Source organism: Camelus dromedarius, chromosome 3 (genome assembly GCF_036321535.1).
Source record: "Camelus dromedarius isolate mCamDro1 chromosome 3, mCamDro1.pat, whole genome shotgun sequence".
NCBI lineage: Eukaryota > Metazoa > Chordata > Mammalia > Artiodactyla > Camelidae > Camelus > Camelus dromedarius.
In genome coordinates, this window is record NC_087438.1 from 7,301,838 (window position 1) to 7,319,710 (window position 17,873).

A 17,873-nucleotide genomic window follows, 5' to 3' on the forward strand; every position below is an offset into this window, starting at 1 on the left:
TGAGATTGAGAAAAACAGCACAGCCACCTGGTTAATATGTGTCATAAAATGAATTTCCTATAATTTTGTAGCAACAATGCATAATAATTTCATGTTTTTGTTATAGCTAGAGTTTTTATAGTTATGCATTCAAATTTCATTTAAACATGTAACATAAAATGTCAGTTGTTTAAGGGTAATGTATTTGTTCTGTTAGGCATCAGGTCAAAGAAGAATAAATCTCCATATGAGATAAAAAATTTGGCTAAAAGTCGGACAGACTTTCTAATGACGTGGCCTTTTGTTTCCTAATAGATAATGAAGACTTTGATTGTTGCGGTGCTGCTGGCTGGGGTTGTCCCGCTTCTCCTGGGGCTGCTGTTTGAGCTGGTTATTGTTGCTCCCCTGAGGGTCCCCTTGGATCAGACTCCTCTTTTTTACCCGTGGCAGGTAAGTGTGTGTCTCATGGTATTTCTTTATGTATTTGGAATCAGAAAAATCCTTAAATTTTTAAAAGTGATTTCAAGAGGGTTGTTTAGAAAGACTCCTTAATTTTTTCTATTCTTGGAGCCCTTGTAAAATCAATTAGATAATGGATTTTAATCTATTGCTTTCAAAATATGCGGGTCATATAACTCCTTTAAAAGACCTTACTTTATAGGATGTCACTATTTATTTAGGCTTCACCAGTATTTAAAGATACAAACTAATGTGTTGATCTTTTCACCTTTAGTTAGGGTGAGATATCTTGTTCCTTTTGGCTTTGAGACTTTAAGCAGTAACTTACTTTTTGGGTAGTTACAGAATGTTTTCCCACAAAATCACAGACTTATTAAAAAGAACATTCTGAGGGAACCTATGCAGGTCACAACCAACGACCGAAAGTTCATGGAAAAGGAAATTTAACTTTTTTGTAGTGCTTAGAGCCTGAGGTCAATGTTATAGACCTTGGGTTTTTAAGAGGTGTTAGGGAAAAGAGGTAGGTATTAACTTCAATCATTCAAAGGCTTTTCAGCCTGTTTAAAAAATTTCCTCTTAGTGTATTATGAATTTTCCAGAAATGAAAATTACCCTCTACTTTCCAGAAGAAGAACCTCCATAAACTTCATTTAATAGCAAATATTTGCTTGAATGCTTTAATGTGTGCCAAAGCCCTGTACTGTTTGACTTAGATGGAAGTAAGGCTAATGCAGGAACGTCTTGAGGGCCTACTGGCGGGTCAGAAAGATAGGGAGACTGTGCTGTGATGCGGGCAGGCAGGAGGAGCTGCAGGCCGTGTAGGAGCGGTGTTCCCAATCTTGGGGGATTTCAGATGCGGTCTTCCGTAAGAGAGAATGTCTAGGACAGGCTAGTAGAGAGCAGAGGGGTGGTAAGAAAGGAAAAAGCATATTCCAGGAAGGAGCGAGCGGGCAGACCTTGAAGTGAGACAGCACACGTACGGAGGGAGCTGCCTCTTATTCGCAGGTGAGGTGTGCTCCTAGGTTAGAACTGGAGCGGAAGTGAGCAGGAATGGGCAGGAGTCAAAGAGCATATTGGGGGGTGGGGTGCAGCTCAGTGGTGGAGCGCATGCTTAGCATGCCCGAGGTCCTGGGTTCAGTCCCCACTACCTCCATTTAAATAAAATAAGTAAATAAAACATAATCACCCCCCAAATATAAAAACTTTTTAAAAAGCATATAGGATGCCTCTCTGTGGGAGCTGTATTGCAGTGTGGTCTAACAGCATCGGTGATTGAAGGAAAGCTGTTTTTACAGGATAATGCCAACTAATAAAGGTAGAAGAATTAATAGAATTAGAAAAATCCCTATTTTGCAATAATTAATAAAGTAATTGATTCTAAGAAGGGTTGTCAGTGGATGCTGAAGCCGTCAGGTGAAGGTTGATGGGTCTTTAGTTACTGTTGCTACAATAACAAGTTACCTCACAGCTACAGCTTACTGGCTTAAAACAAACATTTGTTTTGTCCACAGAGTCTGTGGGTCAGAAATTAAGGCAGGGGTATCCACTTGTGTTTGTTTCCTGTTGTCTGGGATCCCATCTGGGAAGACACAGTGGCTGTTTGATTTGACAGCGTCCGCTGGAATATCTGAAGACTCCATCACTCGTGTGAGGGTTGATGCTGGTTGTTGATTGCGCCTCGCCTGGGCTTGTCAGCTGGATCCCCTTGCAGCTTGGTAGCCTCAGGATACTTGGGCTTTCTCACATTGCTCTTCAGGGAAATGCGTGTCCCAATGAAAAGGCAGGAGCTACAACGCCTTTTATGACATCATCTCAGAAGTCCTACAGCACTGTTTCTACTACATTCTACTAGACGTGCGCAAGTCACAAAGGTTGGCCCAGGTGTAAGGGAAGGGGACATAGACCCCTTCCACTCCATGGGAGAAGAATTTGCTGCCATGTTTTGATGCCCCTACAATGCAGAAGGAGTTGTTTGCATGGTGGGAAAGTGTCGCAGATTTCTTGATACCTCAAAGAGAAACGCACAGCTTTGTAGTGGAGGGCTTAGGCAGATGCTGCCTTAACCCAGTGGTCGCTGCAAATGCAGCAGGCAGACAGTACATGCCTCCTGACGTCGTGTGGTATGCAGCACGGAAGAGGGCAGAGCAGCCCCTGGCATCGAGGAGCTGGCTTGGCCTTATCCCTTAGGCCTTGGTGTTCCCTGTTGGATGTAAACAACTCACAGAACATCATCATTACACAAGGCCACTCTGACCACAGTCGATTGAGACAAAAGCAAGACCCCTGTCTAATCATGTGTGAACACAGGCAAAACATGAGCTTGTCTAAACCACAAAAATGACCAAACACACCCTACCCTGGCTGACATGATTGGTTGCTCCTTCATTTCCAACTACAGATTTATTACCCCCAGTCTGTCCCCTCTGGGTAAGATTTAAGGGACCCAACTACAGAATACTTGTACTTTCTAAACAGCATGTGGTATAGAGCAAAGCTTTGCTTCCTTAAATCCCCCCCAAATGACCTCACACAAGCTGAAGAACTGAAATCAAGCCTTTTCTAACACTCTCCTTGCTAAGGGTTGCACATTCCCCATACTGTGTGGTCTCCCTCACTGCACTGAGTATCAGTGCAGCTTGTTCAGTTAGACCTGTGTTTCTGGTGGTCTTGACAGTACCCAATTTCATGTCCTTGGAGAATTATTTGAAATTACTCAATTTTAAGAATGCTTATATATTATGACCTATCAGTTTCACTCTTCAGAATCTCCTGCAAAGCAACATGTACCTGTGTGCAGGAGGCATGAACAAGGCTGTTCTAATATGTATCATTTTTTGTAATGTCAAAAAAATTAGAAGCAAACTGGATGCCCATCATGACTGAGTAAAATGTGGTGTATCTTTTTTTGGAATCTAGTGCAGCAATTAAAAAGAAGGAAGTAAAGCTGTATGTTTTGATATAGATAGCACTTAGACATGTTTTTGAGTAGGAGAAAAACCCAAGTTGTAGATAGCACATGTAGTATGGTAGCCTTAATGTTCTGGATAAAATTCCAAGGTTTGGAAGAATATCTTGCTTTTCCTCCATCCCTGACTCGAAGCTACTTGCCTTTCTTGCATCGAACGACTGCAGATCTATGGGAGTCTGGGCTCTTTTGGAATTCTAGCAGGGGAACTACTGTGGTGTGTCCTGTGGGAAAGGACTGGAAAGCAGTGGATCTTGAAAGAGCTGGAACCTCAGTGATTTGTGGACCTCCTCAGGTGAACATTAACCTCACTTGGGTGCCTTTTGGACTCCCAAAGGCCAAGAGAAGGCTGAGTTGGGAGGATTGAATCTTCCCTGCCTGTGAGCCTTGAAAGGATACAGAAAGTACAGGGAGGCTTTCTCCATGTTCTTCCTGGGGGACTGTTGGCTTGCTATCCCAGAGGTCTAACAAGTAACAGATCCTTTTGCAGCCCTATGGGATATTCTGTCTGAGCTTCTGAGACACACTGAGCCTACAGAGAAAAATAAGAAATGCTTTGTGTAAGGGGTATCCAGCAGCCACAGAAAGAAAGATCAGGCAGAACCATCAGAACACATGCCCAGTGACAGAGAACTCTTGTGGAGCCACAGGCATCCAAATAGAAGAATAGAAACACAGGCGATTGAGGTGTGTGTGCATGCAGGTCCAACAGCAGCCGTCAAGCGAGGTGAGGTTGGTGTGGTGTCACACAGCGTGGATTTCAAACAGATTCTGGGTGAATAGTCACCACTGAGGCTCAGGTTGGAGACCTGGATGACTAATGCACAGGGCAAAACTGAAGAATAGGAAATTAAGGGGAAAGGAAGTGTCTTGGAGGCTACATCTAGGAGACTTAATATACCCATAATAAGGATTCTACAATGCAAAAATATGAGGCACCATTGAAACAAAAATAGGAGACAGTTTTAGCTGAATTGAAGAAAGAACTGATACTGTAGGTTGAAAGGGTTCATCCCATTTGGTGAAATGGAAATTGGTGAGAAAAACACATATTTGGGCATATCTTAGTAAAATTTCTGAATTTATGATTTCTGAAAGAGAAATCATAAGCTTCAAAGAAAAAAAAAAAAAGCACACTGGCAGTGAACTTTGTAGCACTGAAAACCGTAAGTAGAAGGGCAGTTAGAGGCCATTTAGATAAAACAGACAAAAACCAAGCTTTCTGTACCCAGACCAAATGTCATCCAGTTGTTCATCTGTCAGGATGAAGAGGGATATTTGGGAATATGCAAGAGTTCAGTGCATCAGCCTCTGACTCAACTTGAAGATCTTTTAGAAGACTAACCAACCAACCAAACCAGAAAATCAAAACATCAGGCTCAAGATAATGGGCAGTGAAGAGGAGGGAAAACAGTATGAGCAAAATCCATATAAAACTGATCCTGTGTAATTCCTGTGGGACATACGTGTATAAGCATAGAAGGGTGTGTAGGGGAAAGCGTGGAGGGTACACACTGAATGTCCACAGTGGTTGTTGCTGGGGAGGGGTTAGGATTTGTGCTGGGGGTCACAGAGGACTCCAGCCTTCTCTAGAAAGGGTTCAGTTTTATGTAAGAATAGATTTAGAGAGGTTAGTATAGCTCAGTGGTAGAGAGCATGCTTAGCATGCATGAGGTCCTGGGTTCAATCCCCAGTCCTTCCACTAAATTAAAAAAACCAAAAAACAAAAACAAGAATAGATTTAAATGTTATATGATACTTAAAAAAATACTTGCTTTTTTTAAAAAAAAAGATAAACAGAATAGGTTATGAAGGACTTGGTGTGCCGTGTTCAGGGCTGTAAGCAGGGAAGTCTCCTTAAGTGAACTGATTCGCACTTTAAGAGATCTCTTGGTGGTGGGTGCGGGTGAAGGTCACTTTGGCTGCCTGGTGAGGACGGGGGTGGGCAGGCCGGAGGCACAGTGAGGAGCTCGGTGTGGCTGGAGGTTCTCACGGCAGTTCAGCAGCACAGTGAATGCATCCACGTTGGAAGCTCTGTGCCTTTGGGATAATTTCTGTAAATCAGACGTGGCTCCACTGTTCTTTTGACATAAGTAGCTCAGCCAAAGCCAGTAAAACAGCCTAAGGAAGGTTCAGTGAAATGAAATCAGGGCACTGTTTTATTTGATTGTTGAAATCATTATTAATGTTAAACACTTTTTCTTGATTCTCTTGGTAAAATAATGCAGATTTTTGAAAGATACAAGAATGAATTTAGATAGAAACATTGAACTTGAGCTGTTGGAAAAAATTCCCTGGGTTTTCCAGCATATGTTAGTCTTCTGTAAGATTGTTACTAATCCAGCAGAACTTCTGTTTTGAAATGTATTGTAACTAATGCAAGAAGATTGTATAGCCTCTGTTCTGGTTAATTGCTAAACGCAAACAAAAAATCAAAGTGGTTTTTATTACCCTAGGACTGGGCACTTGGAGTCCTGCATGCCAAAATCATTGCAGCTATAACATTGATGGGTCCTCAGTGGTGGCTGAAAACTGTAATTGAGCAGGTAAGCAAAATCAGTTTTCGGAAAAAGACAAAGTGATAGTGATTAAGTTTGGCTTATGGGGCTCTTGTTTTCCATTTTCCCATTTTTCTGATTTTCCTACATTTTCTTTAATGAACATATATAACTTTTTTTTTTAAAGAAGAAAGGCAGTTTGCTTTTTTATCACCATGAATTTTCATCAGCCACTCTTAAAACTTCCCTTATCTGAAAGTTAACCAGTATCTTAAAATACTTAGAATCCTGTCCAAAGTAAAGGCAAAATTTAGCATGTGTGCTTTTTTTTTAAGCAGGAGTTCTGATGAAGGCTTGATATTCAGGTTTGTGAGCCTGTAGTAGAGAAAAGAGGTTATTGTTCAAGGCAATAGATAAAGAAAAAGATAATAGATTTAAAAAGCAGAGCCATTTGGGAATATTCTAGCTACATGGCATCTAAGACTATTTTGTATTATTGAACCATCAGATAATTTGGTCATTGTGGTGATAACCTTGAAAAAGATAGACTGTGTTTCTGTACTCTGATTATAAGGCTAGAGCAGTAGGATAATTCATTTTAGGAAGATTGCTTCCAAAATAACCAGCGTAGTAGTACTTATTGATGTTTTAGTGACCTAGGGAATGTACCTAGAGAATGTTAATTACCTGGAGAATGTACTGTGGGCAACCCTCTCATCCCTAAAGGGTAGCACTAAATGAATGCAGTGTTACAGTTATGTAGCACTGAAGGTACGCCTCCTTTATGTATATGAAATAAAGACAGTAGTTCTCAGCCCAATATGCACAAGAAAATCATCCAGAAATTCGTGTACCTGGAGCTGCTTGGGGCCAGGGAGAGCCAGGGAATTGGTGTGTGTTTGCCTGCATCTCTCAAGTACAGGCAGATTCTGAAGTGAGGTCGGTTGTGGGGTGAATGGCAGCGCACCCATTCAGGCTGGGAGTACAGGCCAGCCCAAGTTCAAGTTGCCAGGTGAGACTGGCCCCTGTGGAAAGAAAGGGTTTGTTTAGAGGTGGAAGCTGTGGAGCACTGGTGATCTCTATAATACCTTACTTTCTGACGCATTCTTTCTCCTACGTGTGTATAAGTTTAAATGAAATGGTTTGGAAACACTGGGATGCCTTGCTGCAGTCATTTAAATGCATTTGAGTTAAAAGGATTTTGTGGGGATCAGAAGTGGGCCTTTGGAACAGTAAGCCTGTCTGTCATTCACATCCAGATGCTCTGGCCCACTTCTGAGGGCTCGAGGGATTGGACTGAGTGACACCACACTGTGTGACTGGGCCAGGAGAGGCTTCGGTGCTGGGGAGAAAACACGAGTAGTGCTCTTCTGTTTTGTCCCCTTTTGCATGCCATCTTCACTTTCCGTTATCCCCAAGATTTCCCCACTTCTATCCATTCTTTCCTCTGCATTACTATCTAGTAGAACTTTCTGGATAAGATGATGGAAATATTTTAGAAATTCTTGAATTAAAAAGAAGTTCACTGTAGAATTCTTTCATACTAAATCGTTACATAAAATACCTTTTGACTTGTTGAAACTTGATTTATATAAGCTTTTTAAAAACATGCTTCCCCTTATAATGTTTTCTTATATTCAGATAAAATGAATGCAATCTTGAGTAATAATACAGATCGCTCTTATACAGTTTATATATGAAGTTACTTCAAGTTATGTGATCTTCAATTAAAATTATAGGATGCCATCTGGTATTGTATAGTGCAAGGCTAATGTAATTATTATTCTAGATTAATGTCTTACTATTTCATTCTTAGCAGAGTTAACTGCAAAGTGTAAGGAAGTAAATACATTTCTTTAAAAACTTACAGATACCATACTTAGTTTGTGTTCTAGAATTTACCTTGAGTTCAAAAAAAAAATAATCATTTTTTTCCCCTTGAACCATTTGAATCCTTTTGGGCTGGTAGATGCAGCTCCCTGTGTCTTGAATTCAGTAGAGATTGCTCTGTTAACCTGGAGGAATTCATCTTGTATTCTGGTTCTGATTCTCCCCCTTGTTTCAGGTTTACGCAAATGGCATCCGCAACATTGACCTTCACTACATCATCCGGAGACTGGCAGCGCCAGTGATCTCTGTGCTCCTGCTCTCCCTGTGTGTCCCGTACGTCATTGCGTCAGGCGTTGTTCCTCTACTAGGTGGGTAATGCTGGCTGGGAGCTCAAGTGAGCACCTTTACTGACGTTGTTATGTTCTTATCACTTCCAGTATCAAAGGCTACTTGGCTCCAAATGCTTTGTTTGTAAATATAAATCCAGCTAAAAGAATGATTTTAAAAGACTTTTTCTTAGATTTCACTACTCAGGGCAAGATGAGGATCATTAAGCTTTTTGCTAGTTTTTTTTCTCTAGGCAGGTGAGAAAAATATTCACATTTTAAAAATGTTCTTTAGCATAAAGGAACATTTTATGCTAGAGAGACGCTCATTTGTGACACATCAACATGTAGACATAACCTCATCACTTGTGTACCGAGGAATCCTGACAAGACCTTACAGCCAACGTATGTTCACAGTTATAAGCACAAGGTTTTCTCCTGCAGATCTTTTCCTTCTACTGAATTCCCTCTATAGGTTACTAGTAAGTTGCATAATCAGAAACCTTGAAGGTCATCTGTGTCACCTCAGGCTCTTTGCTCTCTGTGGTCTCCGAGTCCCACTGATCTGACCTCTGGAGCCCTTGCTCGTGGCTCACATTGAGGTGAACGGTGGCTCTCACCTTAACCTCAGCTGCCTCCCATCTGGTTTCCCTGCTTTGAACTCTCTACACTAATTTCATTCTCAACACTGTGGCCACGATGACCTTCAAAAGCATGAGTCTCATTGTTCAGACCTCTCTGGTGAACCTCCTTTTGTTGGTTCCTCTGTGGCCTTTAAAACTCAACCCAGCTCCGCACGTAGTTCACAGGGCTCCTCTTCACTGTGATTGTCTCCGGTTCCACTGCGCCCCTTGCCGCACCCCGTTTCATACAGGATGAGTTCATTTAGGCACCACCAGTCCCCTCTACTTATGGAAGGACATGTTTTCATTTCACTGTTGTTCTGTATACACTTAAGAGTTTTCCTTCTTTGGTTTTACAGGTGTTACTGCGGAAATGCAAAACTTGGTCCACCGGCGGATCTACCCATTTTTACTGATGGTCGTGGTACTGATGGGAATCCTGTCCTTTCAGGTCCGCCAGTTTAAGCGCCTTTATGAACATATTAAAAATGACAAGTAAGTCTGGACTTCTCCTCATCTGGCTGCTCTTGTTAAGATATCTTATTTCTTAATTTTTGTGTCTAAAGTAATAAATCACAGGAGGGAAAAGTGCTCAGATTCTGGGTATGTTTTGAGGTAAATAGATTTGCTAACAGGTTGGATGTAGGATGTGAACAAGGATTATCAAGGGCTTGGCTGTGTCAGGCAGCTGGCAATATGAGTTGTCATTTATGGAGATGAAAAAGACTGGGAAAAACTAGGGAAGAAGAATTTTTAATATCCATTCCAAATAATTTTCAGTCTGTTTTCGAATGTTTTGTTTTGACAGTATATTAGTTCTAGGTAAAAACAAGAAGGCTGCATTAGGAATTAGTGGCGCCTGCCTTCTTGCAAGCCCTTCTTACAACCAAGGGCCATAGGCTCACTCTGACCATTGCCCAGAGAGGCTGCAAAGTTACTGCAGAGGTGTCATGGTGCCCCTGTTCTGAGGAAACTGCTGCCTGACCTCAGGGAGAAATTGAGAACAGCCAAAGAGAGCACCTTCTGGGGATAACAGCCATTTGACTCTCCATGTCCTGATGGGGGGCTGGATCCTCTTCTGCTTTAGATGGTGTCTCACAGAGAAAGGAAGTTGTGACCATCCATCCTGGTTTGCCCAGGAGAGCCCCAGTGTACGCATGCCTCCTTCCTGTCACTGTTAACAGCGCCCCCTTTTACCCCTGAGTGCCGGCTTTGGACAACGAATTACATGGTCACCTTGTTTACTCTGAGGACTCCAAAGAGTAGTATTTTTGAGAATGAAATTTAAGAGTGTTCAGGGCTTCTCTAGCACTTGTACTGATGGTAATAAACACTGGAACACTTAGTCAGAGTGCTGAGTTCTGTCAACCATGAAAGAATGGGGAGGAGGATTTCAGTTGTTTTGGCGCAGCAGTAAATACTGCAATAATGCAAAAGAGACACACCCTCAGCAGCTTCCTGAAGCCCAATATGCTCTGTTTCCCCATCTCTGTCTTCCTGCAGAAAACGGTTGAACTGCAGGCTCCATCAAGGGTCTGTCTTGCTTGCCCCTGGCTGTCCACTCTCTCACAGTGCTTGATCGCCAGGAGGCACCGAGTGTGCATGTGTGTGGGGTGGGGGGCACGAGAAGGGGCTAGGGAATAGAGCTAGGTGTGAGTAGAGTCTCCTTTTTCTGCCACTGAGTTACTTCTTGGTCCTGGGCAAGTTTACTTTGCTTTTCTCTCTACACTTGATATTTTGATATGGTTTGTGATTGTGTGTGTGTGTGAAAGTAGTGCCAAGTGTATTATGTCAGATACTGCTGAGTAGTCATTGTTCAAAACATTTACAGAATTCTCACACTTTGAAAAAACACTGGTTGATTGGAGAACAGTAGGGTAAGGAACAGTTCTCTTCAGGAATAGAATCAGGAAGACAAAAAGAAAAGGGATTAAACAGTGGGATCATGGATGTAGAAGCGGTAGGATTAGTGGAATGTTTTTAAAAGGTGAGATGTTAAGCTACTTGGCATAAACTGCCAAAGCAACCTCATTAGGCTTTTATGTGTTGACAGAAAAGTGATAGCTGAGAGGCAGGGTAGAGAACATCATGGTGAAAAATGAAAGTTGGCACACCGAGCCCTCAGCACTTGCCAGGCCTTTGTTACCAAAGCTTTGGCGTGTCTTCTGCTTCCGAGAGCAGTCGCAGGACACAGGGCTGCAGTTCTCATCATACTGTTGAGCAACCCGCGTCTCAGAGCCCTCAGCTCCCTGGCAGCCCTTTCACGTGCTGGCTTCACTCTCTCCTCTCACGCAGATGTGTAAAGTCTTACTGGGCACTCCTTGATCTGCATTGCTGGGTCCCAGTGCCTACGTGTACCCCAGCCCCTTCCAGTTTGTTGGCATCATTTTTGTTACCCACTGTCCTCCAGGCCATTCCCCTGAAGTTAGGGATTCACATCACTGCTTCTCCTTCCCCACTCCTGCTATCATCATGGGGATGAGGATCCTGGTGGGGGGGCCTCCAGCCTTGTCTCTGTTTATACAGTCCCATGCCTTTTGCCATAACCTCCCTGTAACCATATCACTTAAGTTTGGAAATGTGGAAATGCAGAACTTGGTCCACCGGCTGATCTACCTATCAACTTATTAATACTCTTGCTTGGACCATAACCACCTACCCTCTGTCAGCTGCTCGCACTCACTGACTTCTCTGCCATCTCCCTTTGATCCCCGTGAAACCTTGTCCTTTGATTCCTCCTTTTCTCCAGAACTGGAGCTCTTCAGGATTTCCTCTCCTCCCTGCCCAGCTTCCTAGTTATCATATTTCCAGTCCATTTCTTCAGCCCTGTCCACTAAGCTGTTTTATAAAACATGATCCACACAGATAAATCCCTTAAATAAGTTGATACTACCTTAGCCTCACTCTGGCCTCTGAGTGCCCGAGTTTCTGGGAGCCCCTGACCTGTGCCCAGAGCCCGCAGTGCGGCTACCGCACTGCATCTGGGGCCTCCTGACTGCCGCTGCTCTCCTGTCTTCCCGTAAACCGCACCTTGCTGTGCGGAGCCTGCTTCTGTGCCTTTTGCAGGTGTTCATTCTAGACTCCTTTCTACCTACGGAACTATTAAAGGGTTTTAAGTGGGAGTGAAGTGATTTAATTTACATTGTAAAAAATGTACTGCTGGCTACTCTTAGGAAGAATGTTTAAGTAAGATCATGTCAGAGAGTAACCACCCTGTCTCTCCAACCCAGGTACCTTGTGGGCCAGCGCCTCGTGAACTATGAACGGAAGTCTGGCAAACAGGGCACGTCTCCGCCACCTCCACAGTCGTCCCAAGAATAAAGCGGTGTCTCGGCTGCCTTGACCTTCCCCTTGCCTTCACGTGTCCTTTTTTGTGGACTTCTCTCTTTGGAGATTTTCCCAGTGATCTCTCAGCATTGTTTTAAGTTAAATGTGTTTGACTTGCGTTCCCAGCATTCAGAGAGCAGCAGTACCAGGGCTGCTGCCCCTCCTGCGTCTCCTGACATCACTGCTGTCTGAGGTCTGTATATGTGTAAATAGAAGTTTCTGGATACCCTGAAACCTGGGATTAAACAGAATGTGCATTGTACATCTTTAAACAAAATGTATATTAATTTATTAAATCTAGTTGTCACTTTATTTTGGACCTGCTGTGATCTTGACAGGAAATGTGCCACAGAGCCATAGGGCAGAGGCAAGACTTACATGACGTCTTTTGGAACACAGTGTCACGGTGTTCTTAGCAGTTCTTATTAAGTAAACTGTACATTCTGTCTCTCTTGGCTGTTCAGACCTTACCAAGGACGTAAAAGGAAACAAGTAGAAGTCAGCAGCGGAGTGTCTGTGGTAAGAAAACACGAGCTTGGGCTTCACTGTCAGTCGTTTATGGAGGTTGTTCTGTGTAACACCAAAGCTGTTGTACATTTTCTACTGCCTGATTTTTTTTCATGTGTCTGTGTTTGTAATATTGTATAGTATCTTGTGCTAGGTGAGGAAATTATTTTTAATTTTGATAATTTAATATTCCTAGTGATCAGCATTGGGAATTAGGTTTTTGTGCTTGTTAGGGGCATGTCTGTACTTAGAGGAAAAAAAAGTCCAAAAGAAGATTTTTCTTTAGGTCCCCCAGCCCCGTTTTTTCCACACACAGCTGTCTTTCATGCAAGATCATTAATCTTGAATAACTCCATCAGTGATACTGCATCTGCCTGGAATAGGGATGTACTGAAATGTTTGTTAATTGTAGATGAGGTTTGTGATCTTAGATTGACAGCATTAGAGAAGACTGGTTAGAACCCCTGGTCCTGCTGGTTTGTGTATCATTAGGTGAGGATTAGTGCAGTGCATTCTCCAAAGGTTCCAAAGCTTTTTGTTTACAGAATAAAACTACAAATAAAACCAACTTGATTTTATTTGACCAGAAGGAAGCTGGCTGAGCTGGCCTTTTTACATAGGAGTACAGAATGTATTTCATTGGAAACATGCTGTAAAATCTTAGAAAACTAAACACTTACAAACTTGGTTTTCTCTTATAACCAGAGCTTCAAATTAGAAGTGTAGGGGAATAGAATGGGCATGTGATCTGAGTGTTTAATGGTACTGGTATGTTGTAAGGGTAGTGTTTGCTTTTGAGTGATAATTTAGAAGTTCTCAGAAAAAAAGGGACAGCATAGGTCTTAAGAAACCATAAAGGAATTTCCATATAGTATTAAAACCCTTAGGCTTAAATCTAGGGATTTTTAAAATACAAGAGTCAGTCAAGCATAAGCTACCAAAATCAAAAGCAACGTGTTCTAGTTGCTTTATATTTCAACAATTTTTTCTAAAGTGGTAAGCGATTACTTTAAAACATATTTTAAAACACCAGTATCAAAAAAAAAGTCTGATACAGGATTCAGTGTTACAGGTTTTGGCACTTTGTAGTGCCCCTTTCTCATATTTGAAATAAGGTCTTTGCTAGCCCTACCTTTACTTAGAAATTTAGTCCTATTGTAAAAATTAGGAGCATTTTAAACATAATGCCACCTGTCATGGCGTATGTCTATATAAATTGTTCTCCTTGGGAGAAAAATGTTACCAAATTGGGCATCTAAATTGATTATGTCAATTTAAGTTTTTTTTTAATTTTTCAGAGAATTTGTAGATCTTGATATAAAGTCATTGAAACACATTTATCTGTTTTACCAGAAAGAGATCTAAGCAGATACCACAAAAGATTAAAAATTGTTATTCTACAAAATTTTAAATGAATCTTACCAGATATTTTATAAAAAAAAAAAAAAAATGGCCAAAAAGTTGCCCTCCATTTCACTGGCAGATAACTGTATCTTGTCTTAAGGATTTCCCCTGGTTTTCCAGTTGTACTTTGTCCTGTTGTTTTCAGTAAGGTGAATACTTTCATAAGGAAAGCATTTGCTGGCATACTATTTACTTGGGTAGCATCGAGGTTTTATTATTAACCAGTAGTCTTATAAATATTTAAAATCTCTAGTTCAGAAAGTGCTAGTATTGCTGCCCTTCTTCATGTAGAATTTTTAAAAAATAATAGTGTAGCTTTGCTTCATGTTACATTGGGCTAAAACTGTCTTCAAGGAAGTAAGTTAGGAAAAAAGACCTTTTTGCTTTATTTTTACTGTTTATAAATTGAAGACAAATCAACATTTGGGGTTAGTTTTACATGACCAGTTATCAAATGGTCATAGTATGAAGTGTGCAGTTGTGCATTACTAGCAAATTATGTTTGATTTTTAAACTATTAAGTACTAATAGTTGAGATGAAAACTGAAGAAAATGCCAATGTGAAGTTTGTCTATAGCTAGCCTTAAAAAAGTTCCGTGTTTTTAGGTAATTTTTTTCCTGTTTTCTGGAGAAACAATGGAGATTGGACATCTCAATTCCAGATGTAAATGAAAAGTAATTTTTATTTCAACATTTAATATAACTGTTATTACTGTGGATTCTTGTCTTGTGTTTTTTCTTTCCCTTGTTCAAATAATAGAGAATAACTTTTTCTCAAATGATTTGATCTTAGATATCATTTCTGTATTGTCAAAATGCTACTCTTAAAGTGTAATTGTTGAATTTAGGTTGAATTGATGACCTTTTTAAAACAAAACAAATAAGAACCTGGACATTTTTACATTGTATTGTGTTTGCAAACACACACACTCCACTCCCTCCCTCCCTCACGCACTGTGGAGAAGGTAGCACCAGTCAGGAACGTGGGCACTTTTTTGAACATTGCAAGTGAGCTGCTTATTCTTTTTCAGGACTGCGCTCTCTACTTAACTGTGATGTTTTTTATATTGTAAAATTAAATGGTTATGTTTAAAGTACCCCTTCAGAATGTCACCTGTTCAGTCGCTGCCAAGAGGAAAACAAATGTTTTCCCACTAAAGTGTTATTAGAGGCCTCATGTGTAGAGATTGTCTAATTTTCTTGTATTTCCTTCATTTATTTGCCTTTTAGTTGGATGTTTTCCTTTCAATGCGTTACCGCCTTTTGTCATTTTTAGAACAGCCATCAGGAGTAAGGGTTTCTTTCAGATAATCCCCAACAATATCTTTGGCATTTAATACAACATAAAGGTAAGACAGGATACATGTTTTCATTCCCATCTATTTTGTTTGAGTGCTTCATTCTGTAGTCGTGAAATTAATATAGTACCTTAACTGAAAATGTAATGACCATAAGGCCTAGAAATGACCGTTGTAGAAGCTAAAAAAATAGAACACTTACTTAGTTAGATGTCAGTTTTCTAAGCACCTTAGATACCCAGACCAACCTCATGTGTATATATTCTGAAGTGCTCCCTTTTTTATGTGGTCGTTTGTTTCTTTCCGAGTTGAGAGAAAAAAATTGAATAAAAATGTTAGTTGTAGCCTAGTTTTTTTTTGGTTGTTTATTTTTGCTTTGTTGCAAGATTGCTTCAGAATTACAGAAATGTGCATTATTAGCTGGCATAGGTAGATAATCCAGATTGTCAAAAAAATAATAATTATATAAGAAAAAGAACTCAAGTTACATATGATTATAGCCCCTCTGTTCTAAGTATGCATTTGAAAGTGCAGTTGCAGAAGACACACCATCCCCCTCCCTCCATCCGCTGTGCCTGGAGACCGTCCTCACTGAGCAGAGTGAGACCTGTCATCCTGTGCCACAGGCGAGGTGCCACCCACCTCTGCGCCTCCACTGTGCGGTCCGAGTGTCAGGCTTCACCGGGTTGTCTCTTAGATGGAGACTTGGTTAGGGTAAAACCAATCAAGCCCATTTTACATGCTGATCATACACATGTGTCAGAGAAAAAGGAGAGGCTCGTGTGAGATTTTTTCTTCCTGAGTGCCCTTTGTGAAGAGGTCTTTTGTTTCTGATTTTTCTTTGTTTCTAGGTTCAACACTTTCTTCTATGATTTTTAAAACATCAAGTGCTATCTTATTTCTTTTAAATGCAGTGGTGGTAGGCGAAATGCTGTTTGAACCTAGAGCGTTTGTAATCTGTGAAGTTGAAATTTTACAGCAAAGGGAATTGTACAGTGAATCTCAGAAAGTGGTCATTAATTCCCTCCGCCCGCTGTGCAGTGTGCAGCCGCTCTTGCAGACAGAACCAACATGACAAGTGAAATAGGGCTCTGAGGAGGTAGCATTCCCCCATCCACCCCGTTTTTGTTTTGTTTTGTGTGTTGTTTCTAGCGCTGTACTTAGTACTGTAGTTGAGCGAAGTACGGGGTCTGCCTTCAGGGAGCCCAGTTAGAATGGAAAAGAACAGGATAATGAGCCAAAGATGCTATTGTAGGTAGGGATAAAATGCCACGAGGAACACAGAGAAAGGATCCACCTGTGGAGTCTGTGATGACCTGGCTGTATCCTTGATTACTGTTTTGTATATGTCGTCACCCCTCGTCCCACATCCCACATGTCCTCTGTCACCCCCTGCAGTCTGCTTCTGCCAGTCCCATGTGGCACTAAAACTTCTTATGTCAACAGTCAGTAACCTGGTGAGGCCCCTTTCTATAGCACTTCACGTTGTTTAATCATCATCTTTATGAAATTTCTTCCTTTACATAAGTAACAGTGCACTGTCTTTCTGCTTTTCCATGTTTGTTTAGTAACTTTTCTTAAGGACAAGAAGCTTTATATCTGGGAACCCCATTCATTCCCTCCTTTGTTCTTTGCTTATCTGGATCAGTCCCTTCTGCTAGCTGCACAGATTCATTGGTTTGATGGAGCAGAATAGACAGTCCAGAAATAGACCTACACATACATGGAGAGCTGCCTTTTCACAGAGGTGCAGAAGTCCAATAAATGGTGCTGGAATAATTGAACATCCAGATGCAAGATTAAAAATTGATCCGTATCTCAAATTGGCAAAAATTAACTCAAAATGGACTGTAGTCCTAAATGTAAGATCCATAACTATATATGAAGAAGACAAAGCGGAAAATAATCCTGGGTTACAACCCCTAAAGCACCATCCATAGAAGAAGAATTTGACGAATTGGGCTTTATCAATATTGAGAACATCTGCTCTTTGAAATACACGGTTTAGAAAACAAAAAGACAAGTCATGGAGTAGCAGAAAATGTTTACAAAACATTTCTGATAAAGGAAACGCATTTGAAGTAAAGGAGTCTCTAAACTTGGTAGTAGGAAAACCTATTTGCCTATTTTAAAAAAATGGGCAAAATATTTAAATGTACTTCACTGCAAAGGATCAATAGACGGCAAGTAAACACATGAGAAAATGTTCAACATAATTAGCCATAAAGAAAATGCACATGAAAACTACAGTGAGATGACCACTACACGTATATTAGAATGGCTAAAATTAAAAATACCATACGTACCATGTGATGGTGAGGACCTGGAGGGACTGGAACGCTCATAACCTGCTGGAGGGAATGTAAAGTGGTACAGCTACGGGAGAGAGTTGGGCAGTTCTTTAAAGGGTAAAACACGTACTTACCACTATCGGTTATTTACCAAAAGAAAAGAAGGTTTAAGTCCTTATGAGGACTTAGACATGAGTGTTCAAAGTAGCTTTATTTGTAATAACCCAAAGCTGGAAACAACCCACGTGCTCATCAACAGGTGAATGGATAAATGATTATCCATACAGTGGGATGTTGCTCAGCAACAAAAAGGAAATCACTATTGGTATATGCAACATGAACAAATCTCAAAATGATTATGCTGGG

At 41.0% G+C, this 17,873-nt stretch overlaps 1 protein-coding gene across 4 annotated transcripts in view; it reads left to right on the forward strand.

Moving 5' to 3' along the window:
• MARCHF6 (membrane associated ring-CH-type finger 6) overlaps nucleotides 1-14,635 on the forward strand; it is a 69,664-nt gene extending 55,029 nt beyond the window's left edge. For all 4 annotated transcript variants that reach the window (XM_064479525.1, XM_064479541.1, XM_064479535.1 and 1 more), the window contains exons 22-26: nucleotides 295-429; nucleotides 5,860-5,949; nucleotides 7,967-8,099; nucleotides 9,040-9,175; nucleotides 11,911-14,635. In XM_064479525.1, the coding sequence (XP_064335595.1) occupies nucleotides 295-429; nucleotides 5,860-5,949; nucleotides 7,967-8,099; nucleotides 9,040-9,175; nucleotides 11,911-12,001 (585 nt within the window). In that variant the 3' untranslated portion in view covers nucleotides 12,002-14,635. The remainder of the gene's footprint in view (nucleotides 1-294; nucleotides 430-5,859; nucleotides 5,950-7,966; nucleotides 8,100-9,039; nucleotides 9,176-11,910) is intronic.
• The last annotated feature ends 3,238 nt before the right edge of the window (nucleotides 14,636-17,873 follow it).